We start from the raw sequence: 25,047 nt of genomic DNA on the forward strand, positions 1-25,047 counted from the left end.
GTGAATAGAGTTGTGGACAGATGATTTGTTGGGGGGGGCCTTGAGCGAACCTTTGTAGGCAGTTCTGATCGGTCTTGCTGAAGTATGTAATTCGAGTGGGAAGGTGAGTTGGAGAGTGGATTGCTGGTAGACGGATTTGTGGATGATGGTGAGAGCCTTGAAAAGTATTCTATATTGGATGGGCAGCCAGTGTAGGATTTTTAGGATTGGTGTGATATGGTCCTTGCGACGAGTGTTTGTAAGGATCCTAGCCGCTGCGTTTTGCAGCATCTGAAGAGGTTTGGTGGACGAAGCGGGGAGACCAAGTAATAGAGCGTTACAATAGTCGATCTTTGAAAACAGTATGGCTTGAAGCACCGAACGGAAATCCTTGAAGTGTAAGAGCGGTCTAAGTTGCTTCAGGACCTGTAGCTTGAAGAAGCATTCTTTGGTTGTGGCGTTAATGAATTTTTTGAAATTCATTCTAGAGTCAAGGGTGGCCCCAAGATCTCTGACCTGGTTTGCTAATGGGGTGCTAGCATTATTTGCGAGGGGGTTGTTGTCACTAGGGGAGATAACCAGTAGTTCCGTTTTGGAAGTATTTAGGACCAGGTTGAGACTAGAGAGCAGAAGGTTGATGGCTTGTAAGCAGTTGTTCCAGAAATTTAGAGTAGAGATGGGGTCCGAGATGGGGATTATGATTTGAACATCGTCCGCGTATATAAAGTGGGTGAGATTGAGACTATTGAGTAGCTGGCATAAAGGGAGTAGATATATATTGAACAGGGTAGGGGAAAGTGACGAACCCTGAGGTACGCCTTGGTTTGATGGAATGGAGTGAGATTCTTTGTCATTTATTTTGACTTTGTAGTGTCTGTTGTTCAGAAAGGATGTGAACCAGAGCAGTGCAGAGCCGGATATGCCTATTTCCATTAAACGGTTTAAGAGGATAGTGTGGTTTACCGTGTCGAACGCGGCAGAGATGTCGAGAAGGGCTAGCAGGTAAGATTGTCCCTTGTCAAGGCCCATCAGGATGTTGTCCGTTAGAGAAAGAAGGAGGGATTCTGTGTTTAGGCGTTTCCTGAATCCGAATTGAGAGGGGTAGAGAATATTGTGGGAGTCAAGGTAGTCTGTGAGTCGGATGTTGACAAGCTTTTCCATTAGCTTGGCTATAAAAGGTAGGTTTGCAATGGGGCGGAAGTTTGCAGGGTTGGCTGGGTCCAGGTTGGGTTTTTTAAGTAAGGGTTTAAGTGAAGCAATTTTTAAGGAGTCCGGGACCGATCCTTGATTGAGGGAGCAATTTATGATGTCTGCCAGCGGTTTAGCAATGGTGTTAGGGATATTGGTAGGTAGGTTCACGTATGGTGTTAGAGATATTGGATTTTATTCCTGACCCTTCTAGAGTCTAAGATCTCTTCAACTTCATATTGAGTGTTGTCCTTGGCAATGACGTCGGAGGGCTTGAGAGCTGGTCTAGATGGCCAGGTCCGGACTGCAGGTTTCAGTAGAGATACATGGAATACATCATCTCCCGGAGCATTGGTGGCAATTTCAATTTGTAGGCTACATTCTCAACCTGACAAACCACAGGGAATGGCCCCAGAATTTGTGGGGCAAATTTTAGAGATGGCATTCTGAGTTGCAAGTTACTGGTGCTGAGCCACACAAATTCCTTTGGCTGGAGTTGGGGAGCAGGGCATCATTTTTTATTTGCTTGCCTCTTGGAATGGGTTGCTGCTTGTTCTAGGAGATGATGGATCATTTGCCAAAGTTTACATAGCTCTCTGCCCATTATGTTGGCTGTAGGGCAGGTAACAGGAACTGGGATAGGCATGAATATATGAGGATGGTGGCTGAACACGATGTAAAAGTCTGAAGACCTAGTTGAGCTGCTCACATTGTTATTGAGGCAGATCTCCACCCATGGGAAGAGGGATGCCCAGTTATCTTGATGTTGGTTCACATTTGACTTGAGGAAGGCCTTGAGGGTCCGGTTCACCTGCTTGGTTTGCCCATTACTTTGGGGGTGATACGCTGACATGAAATCTAAGGTGATTCCGAATTTCTTCTATAAACTCTTCCAGAAGTGCACTGGGGCAGATTTTAAAAGGGTTACGTGCATATGTGTGTAACATATGCGCATATGCGCATAACCCCCTAAAACCTGCCCCTGCCTGCCCCTGTGCACGCCGAGCCTATCTTGCATAGGCTCGGCGGCGCGCGCAAGCCCCGGGACGCGTGTACTGTTGGCCTGGTGGGAAGTCTGGAGGAACTGGGGAGAATTCATGCTGAAGAACCAGGAGAGTCTTGATGAGCTGGAGAAAAACTGGGCAAACTGGTAGAGCAATTAGTAAAACTGGTAGGTTCACGTATGCACATGTTTTAAAATATATTGATTTATGTGCATAAATCCCGATTTACATAATTCCCTATATTTTCATGCATAAAATATATACACATATATTTAAAAATAGGTAGGAAAAGTGCGTGTGTTCATTGCATTGAAATATTTGCTTTCAATGCATTGCTTGTATTTGAGCATATGTGCATGTATTGCAGGGTACAGATAGATACCCATATTTTTTAAGGCGGGCATATGTGATATGTGCTGGTTATTAAATACTGTGGTAAAACTGCACCGTAGTACACATGCATATATGCCACCACGCATAGTTATTTGAAAGTTATCCTCTTACTTTTGCTGTATTGCATTGTGGGAGTCACAGTTCTTTTTTCCCTAAGAAATGAAAGGCTACATCTCTGTGCATCCAGTATGGCAAAACCAGAACTGGATCACCCTCTTCAGGTTAAGATGAGTGAGGTGGCAATCCTGTTCTCCACCGCCACAATTCTGGCCTCAAACTGGATGAATCAAATCCTCACTGCATATTAAAATTCATTTAGAAATATCGTATGATTTTTCATTCCCTGACCTAATTGGGCATGGGGGAAACCATCTTATTAGCCTCTACTGTTGCTGGCTCCTAAAGATATCTTCCTGGTTTTTTAAATTCTTTTACAACTGTTATCAAGAGGAAAGACAGTTTAATTTCTTAATTTAAATTTCCGCCATCTATGTAGTTCTCAACTGGTTAAAGTCACTCAACCTTTGCACTTCTATTTCATAGCACACTTCAGTGTAGAGCAATATTGCTGATGGGCAAGAACACCCTGATCAGTTAAAGTCTCTTCCCCCTGCATATGTATTTCTACTGCACATATTTGATGTCTTTCTTATTAACTCTTAAGACTGGTCTCATCATGTCACTTGAAATTCTCCAGTGTGGTAGTGGTATTTAAGAGTAATAAATGTGCGTAAGTTATGAGCTGGTGCCTCAAATCATTGTCCTCAGCCTGTCTTGAAGTTTAAGGCTCATTAAAAAAAGAAAAGTATGAATTTGTTTCCGATGAGTATTCAAACTGCATTCAAAGTTGTGAGTGAAAATGGGGAAGAGGTCGACAGAGACAGTCATGTCTCGTGGCCGAGACATTTACCTAAAAGGAATCTTTTTCCATTGACTTGAGACCCAACTAACCCTGTAATGCAGAATGTCAGAGAATTATATTAATGGGTGAGTCATTAGCCAGCAAAAAGCTTGTGAGCATGAGCAATGATCACAAAGCAAGTAGGTGGATGGCATTCATTAAATCTGAAATAAAACAGGGGATTCACAAGGAAAGCAACGACAGTCAGAGGGATTTACGGTTCTGGCCACTTTTTTCTTGAGAATATTTTATAATCTAAATCTATCAACAGAGGCCCTGACTTCATTTCATTTACCGAGCAGTTGTTGTCAAAGCGTTACTCTACATTTGATGAGTGCCATTACAGTTTGCAATTGCATTTTATCAGTGAAATGGCAATGTGATTTTTGTCTTGCCGCACAAAAAAAAATCAATCTATTTTTTTATTGTTTTAATGAAGGCCTTTATAGATTCCCAAATAGGATTCAGCAGGAACTGATATCATACACTCAAGAATGAGTCTTGACTGCTATATAGAGTCTGCAGACATGTAGTTTGGTCTCCCAAAAGTACAACATAGATGATGGAGGCTCAGATAGGTACATCACAGCTGCTGCTGTTTCCCAGTCTGTGCTGTGCTAAAATCCAGTTAGGGCCTGATTTTCTAAGACTTTGGGAAAAAAGTCTTTGGTTATGGAAAATAGACTTAATGGTGAAGTTTAAAAGCCCTACGCGCGGCCAATCTGGGAGCTACGTGCATAACTGGGCGGATTTTAAGAGGCCCATAGCCACATGTGTATCTCCTGGTACGCGGATAAAGAAGGTTTGGTGAAAAAAGGGTGGGGCGTGGGTGGGCTGGGGCACTGCTATCAAGTTAGTGTCGCGCACAAGCACGTGCCGAGATCCAAAGACCGCGTAACTGCTGCTGCTACAGACTGCTGGTAAGTATTAAAACAAAAACATCTAGGGTTTTAGGGGTCAGGGCTAGTAGGGTAAAAGGGAGGCAGGTTAGGTAGGGGGAACGCCGCTACTTTACAGGGGCAAACTGGGAGGGAACTTGGAAATGGGCCTGTCGCATCGCGTACCTACTAAAATTCCCCCCTTACTTTGTATCTCTGTGCAAGGGGAACAGTTCTATCTGTGCAAATAATATTCAGTCACAATGGTGCAATTTGCAATTGGTGGTAGTAGTGCATGGGGATCATCTTTCAGCAAAACCCACCCTATATTCTCAAAGCATTGCATGTGTCTGTCCCAATATAGGAACACAAAATGCAACAGGAATTATAATCTTCTAATTTTTATTAAATCCTGCAAAAAAGAGAATTGGAAGAGGCTACTTACCACTCTGATAGTTGAGGAGGCATGTCAGTTCATAGACACGAATGACATTGATGATGACAACCCCATGGAGATCTTTTCAACCTAAAAATCCAGTATGTTTCCTTTGTCAGATTTTTTTTTCATTCTATCACTGTCTCTTGGGACTTTCTTCACCTTCTTATTGCCAGCAAAATGTATATTAAAAGCACCAGTCCAAGTACAGCTTCCTGGGACATGCCACTATTTACTTCTTCCACTGAGAGAAATGACCCTTCAATCTTGCCCTCTGTTTACTATCCTTTAGCCAATTACCAACTCACAGTAGGCTGTTGCCTCCTATCCCTTGATTTTTTAATTTCCTGATGAGTCTCTCATGAGAAACTTTGTCAAGTGCCTCCAGAATATCCAGGTATACTAGATCAACCAATTCATCTTAGTCCATGTTTGTTAACTTCTTAAAAAAATCTAATGTAAGCAAGAATTCCCTTTACAAAATCCATGTTGGCTCTGCCCCATGTTGGCTCTGTTGTCTATCCAGATGATCAATGTTTATCAGAATAGCATCTACTATTTTTCCTGTTACTAACATCAGGCTCACTGGTCTATAGTTTCCTATATCACCTCTGCAGCCCTTTTAAAATGAGCATTATGTTGGATACCCTTCAATCCTCAGATACTGTAGCTGATTTGAATGAACAGTTAGAGATTACTAGTAATAAGTCTGCCATTTCATTCTTTACCTCTTTCAGAATTCTGGGGTGTTGATTTGATATATTACATCTTCCCAGTTCACTGGAATTTGATTCAGTTCCTCTGAATCATCGTCCTCAAAGAATGTTACCAGATAGTTATTTCCCCTCCTGAGTAAAGACCAAACCAAATAATTCCATCAGCTTTTCTGCAGTGGCCTTGTTTTCCCTTAACATACCTTTTATCCCTCGGTCATCTAACATAAACATAGTAACCTAGCAATGAAGGCAGATAAAAAACAAATAAAGCCTCAGGAATAATCTTAGGGAATATTTCTTTACAGAGAGGGTGGTGGATCAGCCTCCCAGTGGAAGTGGTAGAGACAAAAACGGTATCTGAATTCAAGAAAGTATGGGATAAATACAGGGGATTTCTATTCTAATGCTAAATGAATTGGATGTATGGGTTAACTGGATGGGCCATATGGTCTTTTTCTGCTGTCATGTTTCTATGTGTCTAAATGGACCATCCAGTCTGCACAGCAAATGGTTATGGTAATAATTGCCGCTTCATTTAGGTTACCCCCATGTGGTCTGTTAAGGGTAGTAACTGCTGTCCAACTGACTCCCTCACTGGCTTCTTGCTTTGAATATACTTGAAAAAAAGTTTTTATTTTGAGTTTTTACCTCTCTGGCAAGTTTCTCTTCAGATTCTCTTTTGGCCTGCCTTAATGTTTTTCAGCTAACTTACCAGTGCTTGTGTTCTTTCCTATTGCCCCCATTTGGATTCACTTTCCAGATTGTAAAGGATGTCCTTTTGACTTTAATAATCTTTCATCTCACCATTTAACCATGCTGGCAGTCGTTATGCTAGCAGTCTTATTTATACCTTTTTAATGCATGGAGTACAGCTAGTCTGGGATTCCAGGATGGTGTTTTTAATCAGCATCCATGCTGCAAGCAAACATTTAAGCTTTGCCACTGCTCCTTTTAGTTTATTTTCTAAATTCCTCATTTTAGCATAGTGCTATATAAAATGTGATTAGGTTATAATCACTATCGCTAAGTGACCCCCACCACCTATACATCTCATGCCAAATCCTGCATCGCAGTGAGGATTCATTCTCATCGATTCCAGAACCTGCAACTCCTTGGAAGGTGCTCCTTGGTAGGGTTGCCAATTGTCCGGATTTTTTCCAGATTCTCAGGATTTATGTTTTGTGACTGGAAACCAGAGACCCCGTTGAAAAAAACAGAAATTGTGTGGATTTTCATCTTTAAAGTCCTGCTCTGTCTGCAGGCTGCAGTGTGCATTACCTAATCCAAGTGAGCAAGGGCAGTCCAATCGGGCAATCACTGGGGGAACCAGCCAATAGGGTGCTGGTTGCCTCTCTCCAGATCCGATGGCGAAAGAAGGAGCAGGCTGTGAGGCCAATGGGCAGAGTCCAACCTGCCGGCACGTGAAGATGACCGCAGGGTCACCAGTGGCTGAAGAGCTCAGGAGCTCACAGGGCTGCCAGCAGAGTCCAAACTGACGGCGCCTGAAGATGGGAGGAGGCCCCAGGGCTGCCGGCAAAGCCCAAACCACCAGTGACTGAAGATTTCTGGAGCTCGCTGGGCCACTGGTGGAACCCAAACCACCAGTGGCTGAAGATGGGAGGAGGCTGCAGGGCTGCCGGGCTCGGCGCAGCCAAAGTGAATTAAATCAAAGATCATCTGGGAGGCCAGGAAGTGTTTGTGAGAGCTTGTGTGTGTGTGTGTGTGTGTGTGTGTGTGTGTGTTTAGGGAGAGCATTTGAGAACTTGTGTGGAGAAGAGCATGTGAGAGCTTGTGTCTTTGTGTGGGAGAGCATGTGAGAGTTAGAGGTTGTGTGTGTGTGTGTATGGGAAAACATGATAGTACAAGCTTAGGTGTTGTGGGAGAGCATGTGAAAGTGAGAGTTTGTGTGTATGTGTGTGTACAGGAGAGCATGTGAAAGTTAGAGATTATGGGTTGTGTATGTGAGAGCTTGTGAAAGAGACATTGTGTGTGTATATGGGAAAGCATGTGAGAGTGAGAGCTTGTGTGTGTGTATGAGAGGGCATGTGAGAATGAGAGCTTGTGTGTGTGTGTGTGTGTGTAGGAGAGCATGGGAGCTTTTGTGTGTGTGCAGAAGAGCATGTGAGAGCTTGTGTGTGTAAGAGAGCATATGAGTGAAAGCTTGCTTGTTTAAACAGAAGAACTTGAGAGAGTGCAAGCTGATGTATGGGAGAGCATGAGAGAGTGAGAGCTTGTGTGTGTCTGTGAGAGAGAGTGAGAACTTGTGAGTGAGAGAGCGAGAGAAAGATCATGTGTTAGTGAGAGCTTGAGAGTGTGTGTATTTGAAGACTTGTGAGAGGTAGTGTGTGCATAGGGGGAGGGAGGAAGGGAAGAAGATGGGAGAAGAGTGAAGAAACAGAAAGAGAAGAGAGATCCTGATAAAGGAATTAGAAGACCAAAAGGGAAAAGTAGAAAAAAAAGACTGGAACCAACTGATGGTAAAAATAAGATCAGACAACAAAGGTAAAAAGAAAATTAATTTTAGTTTTTAGGAATTGTAATATGCCATCTTTGGCAATGTGAATGATCATATTTTTTCTAATTTGCTCTTTCTTTAAAATTCCACAGTTCAATCTGTCTTCTGAGGCTTTCTATTTCGGTTTTGTCTACACGTTTCTGTTTCTAATTTGTAGTCCCTTATTTCTGAATTAGGTAAAGGTTAGTCTGTGTTCTGTCTGTGTGTGACTGAGGTGTAGTTTCTCTGTAGAGATTTGTAGCAGTCAGGTTATTCTGTTTGGCCAATAGATGGTATATTAGTGTTCCAAGCTTGAGATAGTATGTGTATTGCTGCCTTTTTCTAGATAAGGTTGCTGCTGTTTGAATCCTGAGAATTATTGTTGTGATTGTATGATATGGCCAGGTTCTAGATATCCTTTTTTTTTGCAGGAGTTTGTGTTACTTCACAAAATATTTGCTAGTGGAAGGAGTTTGTTTTGCTGAGATAATGTGAACTGTCCTAATTCTGCTCTGCACCTATTCTGATGATTATGATTATTGCTGTTTTATTGTAGTTATGATAATCTCTGCCTTTCTGGAGAGAGGATTCATGAAAGAATACATGGATATTTGTTTTATTCCGTGATTGGATCTGATGTTTCTGTTATATGTTCTTTGTTTGCTTTTACAGAAAAAGGAGGAGTGCAGAAAATTCCAAGTCTTTAAGTTTTCCAAAAATAGTATTTATTTTTATCATTCAGAACATGCACAGAGTTTTATTTCATAAAGACTTCTGAGGTTCAACTCAAAATGTCCCCCGACACAGACGAAGAAGGCTGCGTCGGGAGGGACTCCTGACCGGCACTGAGAAATCCATAAAAGCGCATAGACAATTGTTTTTCTGTCCCTCCCGAAAACTGAAGGACCTGGAATTTTCTGCACTCCTCCTTTTTCTGTACTATACACAGAGCGTGGATCTAACTCTCTTGACAGTACTTTGTTTGCTTTCTACATGATATTCTATAAGTTAATATACATTAATAAGGATATTTTTTACTGTTGAAATAAATTAATTAAAAATTTAAAAAATGTAAGTTCACTCATGATGCATAACAGCTGTTACAGACTACTTAGAAATCCATTGTCAGGTGCACTCTAAGGCATAATTTATTGATGAGTGCAACTAGTACTGCCAACTCATGTTAACCTTGAGCCCACCCAAAAAAATCAGTTCTGGTTTCTTCACTGGTCTGAGAAAGAGAGAGAGAGAGCCTGGATATGTGTATGAGAGAGCAAGGCCTGCATGTTTGTGTGAAAGCCTGCATTTGTATATGAGAGAGAGAGAACGAGCCTGCATGTGTGTGTGTGACAGCCTTTGTGTGTATATGAGAGAGAGCCTGCATGTATAAGAGAGAAGGAGAGAGCCTTCATATGTATGAGAAAGAGAGCGAGCTTGCATATATGTGTGTGGAAGCCTGTATGCGTATGAAAGAGAACGAGTTTGCATATATGTGTGTGAAAGCTTGCGTGTGTATGAAAGAGAGAGAGAGCGAGCTTGCATATATGTGTGTGGAAGCCTGCATGCGTATGAAAGAGAACGAGTTTGCATATATGTGTGTGGAAGCCTGCATGTGTATGAAAGAGAGAGAGAGCAAGCTTGCATATATGTGTGTGGAAGCCTGCATGCGTATGAAAGAGAACGAGTTTGCATATATGTGTGTAGAAGCCTGCATGAGTATGAAAGAGAAAGAGCTTGCATATATGTGTGTGAAAGCCTGTGTGTGTATGAAAGAGAGAGAGAGCGAGCTTGCATATATGTGTGTGGAAGCCTGCATGCGTATGAAAGAGAAAGAGCTTGCATATATGTGTGAAAGCCTGCGTGTGCATGAAAGAGAGAGAGCGAGCTTGCATAACGCACAACCGCAGGCGGGAGAGAGAGACAACTCTTGTTGGTGGAAATTCATCAGTCATATCAAATTTGCAGTTAATTCTACTGTGTATGTAAATCCAACCCCAAGCCCACCCAAACCCCCCCCCCCAAAAAAAACTTGTCCTGAGTTGAAATTGTCCCCTCTTACAGTGGTATATATATAACATGTCACATTAACTCTATACACTCTCTTTCTCTCTATATCGGCGCGCATGTGTGGGCGGGTGGTGTCTTGCGTGCGCAAGGGGGGAGTAAAAAATAAAACACACAGCGACGCAATCCAGCCATTCCCAATTCCCTCCCAGTCCGCTCCAATTAAGGATGGACCCACAAAACAAGAAGGGAGGCGATCTACGAAAGCTGTAATGGTATCAACAAACAAGATAGATGCCAGACTTCCTTTATATAGGCATTTATTGTAGTGGAGACGTAAAAATGCCTGACTCAGGCCGAGTTTCACCACTCCCCAAGTGGCTGCCTCAGGGGCTGACTTGTTCAAGGATCTGAACATACATATATCGTTTAGTTTGAAGGTTTGATCAGCACCAGTCAAATACCTGTCAGTTTGATGATATTCAGAAGTATAGTCTCCACATCTATCTTGTTTGTTGATACCATGACAGCTTTTGTAGATCACCTCCCTTCTTGTTTTGTGGGTCCATCCTTAATTGGAGCGGACTGGGAGGGAATTGGGAATGGCTGAGTTGCGTTGCCGTGTCTTTTATTTTTAATTCCCCCCTTGCGCGCGCAAAACACCACCCGCCCACACATGCGCGCCGATATAGAGAGAGAAAGAGAGTAAGTGGAGACTATACTTCTGAATATCATCAAACTGACGGGTATTTGACTGGTGCTGTTCAAACCTTCAGACTAAACGATATATGTATGTTCAAATCCTTGAACAAGTCAGCCCCTGAGGCAGCCATTTGGGTAGTGGCGAAACTCGGCCTGAGTCGGGCATTTTTACGTCTCCACTACAATAAATGCTTCTAAAGGACACTCCAATTAAGGAGCAGACTGGGAGGGAACATCTCTATTCCCCTACCTAGCCTTCCTCCCTTTTCCCTTCTCCTCCCCGACCCCTAAACCCCACCTAAATATTCTAAATTTTTTTGTTTTAGAACATATTCCCGAGCCCGGCACTTCTGCGCGTATTGGGAGATATGTGCGTGGCCGGGTCATTTTTAAAATAAGCTCAGCGTGCACATGGCCTAGTCACGCACGAGACCCCCAGTTTTTGCATGCACCAGGCTTTTAAAATTTGGCCTAAAGTGCATACTCGTCATTTCTTTAGGAACTGATATTCAGCATCATCTTTGCAGAGCTGAAAGTGCAAGGCGATTACCCCTGTTCTATCAAATGCTGGCCACTTAGATAAAGATCCATAAAGAGCCATTCATGACTTCTGAGGTAGAGGGTGAGTTTTTTCAGTGGTGATGCTGAAGTTTCACATCCTTCCAGCAATGACAGCAGCAGGAGCACCAGGGGTAACCCGGCCACACAAATCAGTTTAGGGTATGGTGATGGGAAGTGGGAGATTTTTCATCGTGGAGAAGATGTTCAACAAGTAACTGATTCAGCACTTACATGTCATCTCTCTCACTCACAATCTCCAAACCATTTTTGTCTTTCTTCTAGAAGTTATATAGTATTTTCACGTCTATTATAATAAGGCATACGAAGTGAAATCTATTACCCGTAGCATGAAGAGGGTGTTCTTGTGGGCAGCTCAGGGCATGGTTTGTAATAAGGCACATCCTTGGGCATTTTTAAAAACAGACATAGCATTTTTCTGGGGAAAAACTACCTGCGTAAGTAAATTAGCCGGCGTAAATGTGTGTGAGTCGTTTTCCTAATATAATTTTGAAAGCGAAGGTGTACGCATACTTTCGCTATGATAATTACTGTTAAATCTGTGGCTGAAAACTTCCAAAGCAATGAGCTGTAAAATTAGCGAGCTTTGCATGATTTCACGTGCACTAGTTTGATCCCAGTGCAAGCTCATCAGTTTTGGTGTACACTAACAAAGTTAGCATGCACCCGATGAAATGAAACCAAATACGGTGCCTGCCTGAAAGGTATCTTCAATCACTGAGAAGATCGTTTTTCTCCAAGACCAATAAATATGCTTCCGAGAACTGTGCACGACTTTTTTTTTTAAGTTGGATGCTTTTGCATTCTGTACTGAGGGGGAAAAAAAAGTTGAAAAGCTTCAGAGATTTGGCTGACTGCTGAAATGGTAAACAGCCAACACAGGAGAAACACACAAGTATAGGTAAAAAAAAAAAAAAGCTGAAACGCTTTAAAATTCAATAGACTGTTTTATGACCAAAATGATTATGCAGAAAGTAAACTAATACTACCGTTTCATTTTTAAACCGTTTGAGATACACATTTCCCCTGGCATTGAGATTATAGATAATTTCCCACAGAAATGACAGTAAACAATTATGCCTTTTCTTTATGCTTTGATTTCTCAGGTGAATTCTTCATAAGCAAATTTTTATTCTTGTCACACTGTAGGCTAGGCACAGAAGCACATGATAAGAAGCACGGTTTATTCTTGCCTGCTCTACTCTAACCCTTCCCCAAAAGGGATGATAGTCAGGAACCTCCTGCCCTAGTTATGCATTTCTAGCAAAGTCACAAACATGAAAACCTGCATATTCAACCAAAATATGATTGGAAATATGTAGACTCTGCACAAATTAAGGTACCGACATTTCCATCCTAATAAAGTTATTGGGGTCGATTTTAAAAGCAGCGCATCCATGTGCACACAGTTCCTGGCACGTGCATTGATGCGCCAGTTTTATAACATGAGCGTGCCGGTATGCGCATGTTATAAAATCCGATGGCCGTGCGCAGAGGGGGAATTTTCGCAAAATACGCACGGCGACGCAATTGGGCCTCCCCCAGTTCCCTCTCAGTCTGCTTCAGTTAAGGAGCGGCCTGGAAGGGAACTTTTCTAGCCCCCTACCTAACCTTCCTCCCTCTTCTCTTCTCCTCTCCTCCCTGCCCCCTAAACCTATCCTAACTATCCCCAATTTTTTTATTTTGGCACTCACTGCTCCTCTGGAGCAGAAGTAATCTCCACGCACCGGCCAGCTGCCGGCACGCGCTTCCCCGGGACAGTGTCGAATGGCGCTGTCCTGGTTCGCCCCCTCCCCACCCCTCCCCAAGACCATGTCTTTCTTTGGGCCTGGCACTTCTACACATAACAGGGGTTACACACGTGGCCGGGCCTGTTGTAATTTACCCCTGTAATTTACGCGCGTGGGCCTTTTAAAATCGGGCCGATTATGAGGTTGATTTTCAAATGCATTTACGTGCATACAACTCAGTTTAAATGAGTAAATCACCTTTTGAATATCAACTTAGGATCAGCACATGTAAAAGTGTGCACATAATTCGATTACACACATATATGCAAACTATTACATGTGCTTGCAAGAGGTGTTCCGGTAGGGGGCAGGGTTAAGCAGGGAAACACTTTTGATTTTCCAAAATAGACATGTAAATTTGCATGCACAAAGTTACATCTGATTGGGTACAGGTGTAACTCTGTACGCATACTAAGGACACCCCATGATTTTGCAAAGCTGATTTAAGCAGGCTGTTTGAAAATTACCCTCTGTGAGGGCAACCTTCAAACTCTCTGGCTAAGTGCAAATTCTGCAGGAACAGATCTTGTAACTAATTTTCAAAAGAAGAGAATGGAACCTAATGCATACTTTTAGACAGAGTGAGTGAGAGCAATCTTTAGGCAGCCAATTTACCCAGATGCATCGCTCTTTACTCTGGCAAGTGGCTTGGAAACTTGCTTTCCACTTTTAAAATATTCACCGCTGCAAACACTCATGATATTTTCAGTTGATGTCCAGTTTGATGTGTGAATGTTCTGTTTGATGTACATTGCTTTGAGAGATTTACTGTAATCTGTAAGGTGACTCATAAGTGTTCCTAAATAAATAAATAAATAAATAAATAAGAACATAAGAAATTGCCATACTGGGTCAGACCAAGGGTCCATCAAGCCCAGCATCCTGTTTCTAACAAAGGCCAAACCAGGCCACAAGAACCTGGCAATTACCCAAACACTAAGAAGATCCTATGCTACTGATGCAATTAATAGCAGTGGCTATTCCCTAAGTCAACTTGATTAATAGCCGTTAATGGACTTCTCCTCCAAGAACTTATCCAAACCTTTTTTAAACCCAGCTACACTAACTGCACTAACCACATCCTCTGGCAACAAATTCCAGAGCTTAATTGTGCGTTGAATGAAAAATAATTTTCTCCAATTAGTTTTAAATGTGCTATTTGCTAACTTCATGGAGTGCCCCCTAGTCCTTCTATTATCAGAAAGTGTAAGTAAATGATTTACATCTACCCATTCAAGACCGCTCATGATTTTAAAGACCTCACAGCTGAGATGAGATAGATTGGTTTCAGTTTTGTCTTGTTTTTATGTGCACCTCTGTTACTGAATTTCTCTGTTGGAGCAGCATCAGCTCGCCTGTAACTTTGAACTACTTAGCACATGGTTTCTCCTCTTTTTTCTCCTGACAGAACCATATAACCAGGATAAAATAATTTAACCAGCAGGCTATAATGCCCCAAAAATGAGCTGGTTGAGGGCCAGCAGATTATCGTTGCCTGATGCTTTCTAGTAAGGCCACAGAGTCAGAGGTTGCTGGATGTTCATCCACTGTCTCTCTTGTTTTGACAATTTAGATTATTACAAAGCTTGGATTTAAGACATTGGTGGTGGGGTTGTTAGTGGCATGGGGCACACTGGATGTTGGTTTAAATATGGGATTTTGTACACTTAATCTACCCAGGATGGTAGAAAACCAATGAGGATGAATACAAAAGCGGCTTGGATAAGGAGTGATATCCTGCAAACTTCTGGCTGACAGCTGGGCTATATCCTTGCAGAATGAACAGCAGGGGGCGTATGCATTTATTTTGAAACAACATGAACAAATGCAATGAAACAGCCTGTTTGGTTACATGTCATTTCAACATGAAATGAAACAAACCCCCCAGTGAAATTCATTTGGTTGTTCATTTCGTTTAAAAAATAGCAGATACCCAGTCTCAGAAATATTCAGCACCTCAGAAATAAAAATTCGAACCCCCTACCTCTCAGGTGCCTCTTAACCCTTCTGTAGGATCTCTGAAGTCCTGCTGGAATAGGAGTGATCTGCAGTTATTCCTGCTCCACTGGGTCCTGATTTAACAATAGTACTGGCTGGGCTTGAGGCCAGTGGCATTTTCATATTAGGTCCTGGTGGGTCAGGAAAAACTGAGCATTGCTTCTGCCCCCATTTAGACTTTTGGAGACCCTACAGTAGGGGTAAGAGGGGTCTCTGGGAGGGGGGAGGGGGTCTGCATAGAAAAAGGCCTGGAGGCAGTGAAATAAAAAGAAACATCAAAAGAAAGAAAAACCTCACCAAAGAAAATTAAATAAAAAAAAAAAAGAATACATTAAAATGTTTTAGTGCATACCCCTACCTACTTTCAAGTATCTGAAGAAGTCAGTGATATGACGGATAAAAATCAGGGAATAACTAGTTTCCAAGTGATACCAAAAAAAACTTGTTAGCGTAATCAAGCATTTGCTGTCAAGAGTCTCAATCAATTATCTATGAAGCCATATCTAACTGTTAAAATGTTTTTCTTTATTATTTTAATTTAAACAATTTCTGTTGAACCTGTGTTTTTGTTTTTTAAAAAAATATTTTTTATCCTTTTTATATATATTTATGTTGAGAGGAAAGACCTCAGTACTGGCAAAGGATCCGATTTGTACAGAAACAAGATAGCCAGTCGTTTCAGTCACTGGTCTTATTATCGCTTTTTTTTATTTTTACTTAAAATTCTTTTCTTGATTCTTGTTTCTTAATTCTTTTCTGAGTTGTCTATAATTTTCAATTCACAGTGAAGCCGTTTATGTTGGAATTAAAGTTGAAAAACTGTTGTTTTGGATGTAATCAACTTTAAAATTAGACTAAAACCATCATAACAGCGACATGTATTTAGCTGTGTAGCCCAACTTGTGGTGATTCTAGGAACTAAGGAAACTTCATGTGTTCTATTTTTAAAAACTTATCCCGATATTATACACAGCAATGTGGCACTTATCTCACAACTTGTTCCATATTTTCTGTTTTCTTTTAAAAGTGCGTGCCTTCAAAAACCACTGAATTTTATTCAGCTGCCAACATTGCCAACGTTTCGCTAACGCTGCATCAGGACAGACTCTGCAATGCGAGAAACAAACATGTTAAATTCACTCTCGTTTTCAATATAAGATGTGAATTTTAACCATCACTAATTAGTACTGCAGTCGTCTGTACTCACAGTTACATTCTCAACCTTCTGTCTGGTTGGTCGAGCTTAGCCAGAATTATAAAAACATGGCTGCCTTTTTTAAACACCAAACTTACTTGAGTTGTAACCAATCCTAACTCACATACTGACGTGTCTTGCCGTGTGACGTAAGGATTTTAAATGCCTCTTTGTGTGCCTTTCTTTGCGCATGTCTCTATGATTTCAGATGTGTCAAATCCCTCGCTGCTTGTCTGTCAATCTCTAATGAATCAAACTGTTCCATTCAATTTTGCTATTAAGTCCATTTGGTTCTTCAGAAAACAATTTGAAAATCCATTCTTGTTCTTTCCAATATAACCATTTCTCGCGGTTACCTCCTCTTGAGTCATGTTTGAAGTGATCTATTGCAAACCAACGCATATCTTGTATTTTGTGATTTTCTGCAATGCAGTGCGCAACTAGAGGAGCCGATTCTTTTTTATTCTTTAAACAGCTCTTGTGTTCACCAGTACGTAATTTTAAAGATCTAGTGGTTTGGCCCGTGTAGATTCTGTTACAGGGACATTTTATGATATAAATCACAAAATTAGTTTGACACGTTGTATAATTGTGCAATTTGTACGTATATTGTGTATGTGAATAAGTGTATTCTTTCAACTCTGTTGTTTCGTCACAGATCTTGGTGACCACATTTATAATGACCCATTGGTTTTGTCCCATCAATAGTTTTGATTCTGTGAGTCTTTTCAGACAAAGTCGAGGGACTTAAAATTTCTTTCAGATTTTTACTCCTAGAAAAGGCCACTCTAAATTCTAGATTCTCCAATCCAGGAATCATCTTGATGAGATACCAATAATTGCGCATGCATTTGATTATTTTGCGCGATGTAGGGGAATATTTGGTTACGCAGGTGACTGTTTGTGATTCATCTTGTTTTCGACAAGGAGTCAGTAAGGCATCCCTATCATAATATAGAGCTCTTTTAAATGCATTTTTAATGCATTTATTAGGATAGCCTCTCTGTTTGAAGTCTTGAATTAATTTTTCAGATTGTCTGAAGAGATGATTGTTGGAACAATTCTGTTTGTATCTCAGGAATTGATTAAAAGGTAAGCTGTTTTTGTGGCAACGGGTGTGCACTATCATAATGGAGCATGGCACCCTTATAGGTATGTGAGTGCAATCAATAGCCCCCAAGACACAGGAGAAGTGTGCAGTGTGGTAGAAAACAGTCATTATTTATTGTTGTTACTTTCTGCTCCAAGGGAAATATATATAGTGCTGTGTTTTCCTGAGAAACACAGCCAGGAACTGCTCAATCCATGTGGAGGTGGCAGACTGGCTTCTGGAAATTGCTGGTGTCCAAAAATGCTAGGGCAGTAGTGACCTTGATGTATACTGGCAAGGCATGACCCCTGCAGGTGGAAGGCTGCAGTATGGAATAGATAAAGTACGGTTTCCTTGTTGAATTTGAACCTGAGCATGACTTGCTTCTCTGACAGATCAAAAAACTGAGCCCTGGTCCAGTGTGCTCTCTGTAAGGGGTTCCTCCTCCTCCTTCTCCTGCTTCTCTGTTCTCGCCGCATAATTTTGCTGGAGAAGGCGGATATACGTGTGTATGTGGCCTTTTGAGAAAATGCGGATTATGCACAAATGCTTTACATTCGCACATAAATGTTAATTTCTGTGTGTGACATTTTGAAACTTCATCTCTAAGTTGCTATGTAACAGATCCCTATACTTATAAATTGCTGGGGAAGAAAAAGTACTTGCATACAGGTTTTAAATGTATACTTTTCTGCACACATAGGATAGGCAATTTTCTAAAAGCCCATTTCTACTCTGAAATGCCTTTCAAAAATTATCCTTTTTCTGGGTTTTAATATACACTAAAATAAATTTAATGCATACTAAAATGAAATGACATAAAAAAAAAACAAAACCCTTGATATGAAACAAATTACATTTTGTTTGGCTGTACACTCCCTAATGCCTTATATTGAACCAGAATGAATGCAGAAAGATGTGCATAATCTTTTTAAAACACATATATGCCTTCACAAGATGTCTTCACAACAAGAAGTCATAATGTAATACACCATTTATTTATGCACTTGCATACATTTTATTTCTCAGGAATATCTGAATCTTAACTAATGTGCCATCATATGAGGGATGAGTTGGCCCTTTTCAGTGACTGACGTTTCTTTATCCCACACTATAATCATAAAAAGTCCATTAAAATCATTACTATGAGCAGATTTTTTCTTTTTGTATCTTATTGCAAATAAATTCCGCATTCTCATGATCAAAAATATTTTACCTGACATGGATCCACATTTCGAAGCTTTAGTTGTATCAGGGGCATTCCATCATGATCCATTTTTATAGCAAAAATATAATTTTCCTCTATCCAACAGTCACTAGAAATATAACCTGGCACACTATTCTATTTAAATGCACTCTCGTTGCCAGCAGGAACCAATCAAACCCAGTGATTATATTGTCTTCTTATTGGTCATACCAAGTATTCTTTAATCCTTATTGGTCAAAAAATCTCATCCAAAGACAGGCTGTACTTCTATTCACATTAGGTGCATTACCATGCCTGACAGCGGGGTGGGGGGAGGCAGGATGTCTAGTAGCCATTGGTTGGAGGATCTCAGAGCCCAAGTTGGAGTATATTCTCTGAGGGTCAAACTAATCTAGGGGGAACTAATATTATGTAGTAGACTATGAATTAGTACGGCCAGTTTGTGTTGTATCCATCATCACATGGGCAGCCAATGGACTGAAATATGACCAAATGTCTTGGTTCCAGTAAGCATATGAACTGCAACATTTTGAACCAATTGTAGGGGCTGGATTGTGGCCTGAGGAAAGCCTTGTTATACGGAATTGCAATAATCCAAACCAGAGAAAATCAGGGTTTATAGGACAGTTCTGAAGTTGTTAGAATCAAGAAGTGGTTTAAGGTTACATAGAAGCCTTAATTTGGGGAATGAGGAAGGAACAACAAATTGAATCTTCTGTTGCATTGACAAAATAAAATCAATAATAATACCCAAGTTGTGTACTTATTGGGAAATGAGCAATGTGTAATTATCAAAACTGAGTGATTCTGGGATGTGACATGGTGGAGACCTGTCCATAGTGAATACTTCTATTTTTAAGAGACAGTTTGTTGTGACAAAGACAAGTTCTGATGGAAGAAAGATATAAGAAAGCAAAACATGAAGTACTTTTCAAAGTCATTTCCGTTGGTATGAATTTGATGGGTTCCTGTTGGCGCCAAGTGTGCATTTGAATACTGGGCTGTGCAAAATTTCAAGGAGACTGCTGGAAAGAAAGTTGGAGGAAGATGCTATTTATTCTGTAAAAGTAGATTGCCATGCCCCTGATTCAGTAAAGCTTAAAAACCTGGACCCATGTCAAGTGAAGTATTATTGATCATGAGGATGGTGATTTTATTTACAATACGATAAGAAAAAAAATGTATACAATAATGATTTTAATGGTCCTATGATTATAGTATGGGACGAAGAAATGGAAATCTCTGAATAGTGCCTCATACAGTGGTTCTTTAGTTAAGACTGGCATTTTCATAAGAAATAGTTTGTGCACATATATAAGTAATTGTGGGGTAGATTATATTATGAGTTTCGATATTCTTTGCCCTTAAGTTTTTGAATTTTGAATTGGTATTCATAACAAAAAGAACTTGTATTATAGGTTACAACTTGCACCTTTTGTGCAATTTTATACATTAACTAAACAGAGCAATATGCTATCATACTATTTTTATAGTGAATTTAAAGTAATTTAATAAAGTATATATCTGTTTTTATTTATTTAGGTGACTACTGGTGGAAGAGCAACCTACTATGTATCCTACAAAAGGGAAGCCTTTGCTCAGATAAAATTGCCCAAGTATTCACTGCCAAAGGTAATACATCAATAAACAAACATTTGTGAACCAAATTTTCACAGATTTGAATAGACATCTTGAGGATACCATTGCTTTGGTGACTTGAACGAGTAGGACAATTGTCGATTGTGAATTTGGAAGATTTTGACCAACCTTAAATGTTTATAACAAATGCAAATACAAAACTTAAGAGTTGGACAATATTACTTTTCAACTTCAGGGTAAGGAAAGAAAGATCATAGTGGAGTAAATAATTAACAACAGCATAGTAACTGTCGGTGGATAATGACCATTGAGTCCACCAAAATGATCTAATGGACAGAAGACAACTGTTACACTGCAGTTTGTGACATAATCTTTGTATGCAAATGTTCTAGTTGTTAGTCTTTGTTAAGAATCTGAGCTAAGTGCTGATATTTTTTTAAATGTCTTAGCATAGTGTATTCAGCACACACAGAGGAGCACATGAAATCAGCTGGTGCCATTTTCCAAAATGGCACCAGTGAAAAAGAAGTGAGTGGGAATTGCTTCTGCCCCCAGATCACTACCCCGTCTTTGGGGTAAGCTTTGTGGGAAACACTGGGTGATGGGGGAGCTCCAGATTGGAGCTGTCACTTTTTTTTATGACAATGGAGCAGAGACTGAAAGGGTGGGGCTTAATAATTTCACATTTACAGCTCACAAGTTGGTTAGGGACTGGGGGCAAGAGAGGAGGTGTCCACATGGACCACTAGAGATTTTTTGGAAACATGGAGAGGGCTTTAGGAAGACTGTATAGCTCCTTTAATACCATGTCAGTGCGCATAAACCAAAGTTCCATTGGGCCGGCTACAAAAACAAACAATTAAACTTTATTGTGGTGCAGTTATCTTTTTTGCAAAAACTGACCTATTAAGCCTTTACTCACATACTTATTTTTGCAAATTCATGCATTATTGAGCTGCTTTGAATTGTTTAGTGGACTACACTCAATAGTTTATTTTCGTGGCAATAATGGGCCTTCCCCCAAAAGGGGCCTTCCTGTGAAAAACAGCGCAAAATGCTGACGTTTTAGGAATTTTTGCATGTTTCTGGGCATTCTGTTCTGTCATGCAAAGCTTGCTGTTGTAAAAAAAAAACTTTTCAGGTTAGTACATCGACCATTCAGTCAGCTGAATTTGTTATTCAACTACAAATGAAACCCAATAGCCAGATCCTGATCTGAAATAACTTGATCAGACCTAGCACAGCATCATTTGTTAATCAGTGATGCTGGTACTATAATTTATTTGCTTGGATTGATCGCCAAATTATTTAATGACTTCAATAACTCATGTTCCTCCTCAACTGTTTCATGAGCCATAATAATTATTAGATTTCCCAAGAAATACTTTATGGAAATCTATATTAACAGGTCTTTTGTCTTTCTTAACAGGATATGCATATTATCAGTACAAATGAGAACCAGGTATTTGCAGCAGTTCAAGAGTGGAACCAGAATGAAACTTACAACCTTTACATATCTGACACTCGGGGGATCTACTACACACTGGCCTTGGAAAATGTGAAAAGCAGCCGAGGACTTGAGGGGAACATCATCATTGACCTTTATGAGGTATGCAGGCAATGGTATTCCTTAATAGGGGTGTGCATTGATTTTATTTTCATGCCATTTTCATTTCAGGTCGTTATCTGTTTGATTTCATGTTTAAAATGGTTCGGGGGGGAGGGGGGGTGTTTATTTCAGGTTTCCCTAATTTCAGAGTTAGTGCGCACTAACTGAAAATGTTACAGATAAGTTAAAAAGTGTCAATTGGGGAGCAGTTTGTTAGCTAGAGGTATGTCTCTGCATTCCCATTGTCTGTCTCCTTAGTTACTTGTTTGTGCTGTCAAGACTGTAAGGTGGTGTTTGTGGGAGGATGGCCAGTTCCTGGTAATAAGTATAAACAAACAAGTGATATAATAATAGCATCAGGTTCTAGTCAGCAAAAGCAAAAACATTTAATGCAAATGCATATTTGAATTCACCAATCCCTTTGTATTTTAGGAAAAGGGCCCTGGCATTTTGGGATATGCATACTTTGAATTCCCTTGGTGTATGTCTGAGTGTTTGGGTGGGATGGGGCCTGGTGTGTATAGGGGGTGACCTGACCCCAGTCTCCCCCCCCCCCCACACACACCCACACCAGACTACCTGTCTCTCTCCCACATCACCTCATATAGTCATCCCAGTCTCACCAGGCACCTCCCCCCCATATATACACCAGGCTGCATCTCTCTCACCAGTCACCACTTACCTCTTTAGCCTATCTCCCACCTGTTACTCCAGTCACTCCCCTTCTAACCAGTCTCCCCCCCCCCCCCCACACACACACACACAGAGCAGGCTGCATCTGTCTCACCATTCAATTTTCACCACTCACCATTCTAACCAGTGCCTCTCCCACCTGTCACCCTGTATGGCCACCCCAGTCATTTACCCTCTCACCAATCACCCCCTTACGCACCAGGGGAATTCAAAGTATACATATCCCAAAATGCCAGGGCCCATTTCCTAAAATTCAAAGAGATTGGCAAATTCAAAATATGCATTTGCATTACATGCTTTTGCTGACTAGAACGTGATAGTAATATTATATCATTTATTTAGATTTGTTACCAGGCATTGGCCTTCTCCCCACAAACACCATTCTTGCAACCTTGGTAACACAAACAAGTAAATAAGGAGAAAGCCAATGGGAATGCAGAACCATACCTCTAACAAACTTCTCCCCCAGCTGACATTTTTTAACTTATTGATAACATTTTCAGTTAGTGTGCGCTAAAGTCCTGTTAGTGTGCACGGTCCCATTAACACGCACTAACACAAAATACTAATTTTTACAAAATTTCATTATTTTTTCTTTCGTTTTCTGGTGCTCCGAAAACAAGACAAAACAGACAATTTTATTGCCATTGTCTATTTTGTTTTAAACAAATGCATATCCTTATTCCTTAATGTGCCCCTCAAAAACAATAGGGCTCATGTACCACTTCAGACAAGCAACAAGTTCTTGTTAGAATTTCAGGTGTATTCTTTTTTTTTTTTTTTTTACAAAACAACATTGTAAATCAGACAAGTGAAGAGAGAAAGAGGAGAAGTAAGAAACAAGAAAATAAGGAAACTACCATTTTTTTTGCCACAGTGGTGAAAATAACCATTTTGTGTTTTTCCTACAAGGCAACTACTGTGAACATTATTTGCTTTTGGATCACTAATAAAGCTCTCAAAGCCTATTAGAGGCCATAGGGGGCTTTCAACAACAAATCAGCATCTCAACACCTGGCACAACTGTAAATATTGAGCTCATGACTCAGGGCTAATGTCAAAATCTTCCACTAAGTTCTGGAAGGGATGCATTCCAGAGTCCTCATCCCATAGTTGAGCTAGAGCTATCAACCCCTGCCTTCTCCATTCTTTAAAAACTGGGAAGAAGGTACAGCCGGATAGAATAGAATTGCCATGTATGGGGGAAATAGGAGACAATTATTCTGTAGCTAACCCCAGAAATCTTTTAACCTGCCTCCAAACCCATAATATATGTGCCAAGATTGGGCTTCGCCTACAAACCCTGCGACATTTTGTTAGATCCGAGAGCAAAAAAGAAAGCATGGCCAGAGTAATAATATCAGAGTTATTGAGGCCACGGATCCACGCCTGCAGACAATGCAATCTGGATGTCCAGTAATAAATACGTAGGTTAGGTAAACCTACTCCCCCACCCTTGCTGTTTGGGCATCCATAAACTCCTCAATATAATTCTGGCTGGTTTATAATTTCATATGCATTTCCCCATTAAGCTATGTAGGTCACAGAATGCCTGTGGAGGAATATCCCAGGGAACATGTTGGAAAAGGTACAAAGGTTTTGGCAAAATGTTCATCTTTAGAAGATTAATTCTACTCATCCAAGAGATAGGAAAGTCAGCCCAAGACTGGAGCTGCGCCTTTATTTTACCAATGAGCCCAGCATAATTCTATGAGAAAAGATCTTTATTGTTTCTAGAGAAGTAAATCTCCAAATAGATAAATCCTTCCCCAACCACTCTAAAGTCAAAGAAGCAGTCCAGGTTGGGCATTTTGGGAACAACAGGGTAAATTTCAGATTTATCATAGTTAAATTTATAGCCCGATAAGGCCCCATATTGCGCAAGGAGATATAATAAAGTTAAGGGGGTGGACAAATAGATCAAAATGTCATCCACATAAAGTGAGATTTTATGTTCTCTGCCACCCAGCCTAATGCCTTGTATGTCCACATTCTGTCAAATAGCGTAGCCAGAGGCTCAATTGTAAGATCAAAAAGCAGGGACAACAAAGGCCAGCCTTGACATATGCCCCACTCTATAGAGAAAGCAGAAGTCAGAGAAACAATAACCAATAACCATGCCCTGGGCCTCTTGTACATAGCTCGAACCCACCCTATATATCGGTCAGCTGTACCAGCATTGGCCATAACCTGAAACTAAAAAGACCAATCTAGCCTATCAAAGGCCTTTTCTGTGTCTAAAGAAAGCATCAACACCGGCTTACCCTCCCTTTTTGGCCAAATGTATGTTGAAAAGGCATCTAGTGTTAGCTGTGGAGACCCTCCCCTTTACAAACCCAATTTGATCACTATGTACTAGGGTAGGGAGCACAGCTTCTAAACGTAGTTGAAACACTTTCGTGAGTATCTTAATACCAGCATTCAACAGCAAAATGGGTCAGTACGAGCCACAAAGTGCAGCATTCCTCCCCTTCGTAAGGATAAGAGAGATTGTGGTCTCTGCCATGTCCCCCAGTGCTTTATCAAGCTCCGCTGCCTGATTAAATAAAAGAAACAGAAAAGGAACAATATCAATAAAGAGCTTCTTTAAAA

At 40.7% G+C, this 25,047-nt stretch overlaps 1 protein-coding gene across 1 annotated transcript in view; it reads left to right on the plus strand.

Moving 5' to 3' along the window:
• The window catches only part of SORCS3 (sortilin related VPS10 domain containing receptor 3), a 1,039,444-nt gene that overhangs the window by 717,243 nt on the left and 297,154 nt on the right, over window positions 1-25,047 (plus strand). Inside the window, exons 9-10 of the mRNA XM_029610742.1 lie at window positions 20,097-20,186; window positions 21,583-21,762. Of these exons, the coding sequence (XP_029466602.1) occupies window positions 20,097-20,186; window positions 21,583-21,762 (270 nt within the window). The remainder of the gene's footprint in view (window positions 1-20,096; window positions 20,187-21,582; window positions 21,763-25,047) is intronic.

This window comes from Rhinatrema bivittatum, chromosome 7 (genome assembly GCF_901001135.1).
Source record: "Rhinatrema bivittatum chromosome 7, aRhiBiv1.1, whole genome shotgun sequence".
Classification (NCBI taxonomy): Eukaryota; Metazoa; Chordata; class Amphibia; order Gymnophiona; family Rhinatrematidae; genus Rhinatrema; species Rhinatrema bivittatum.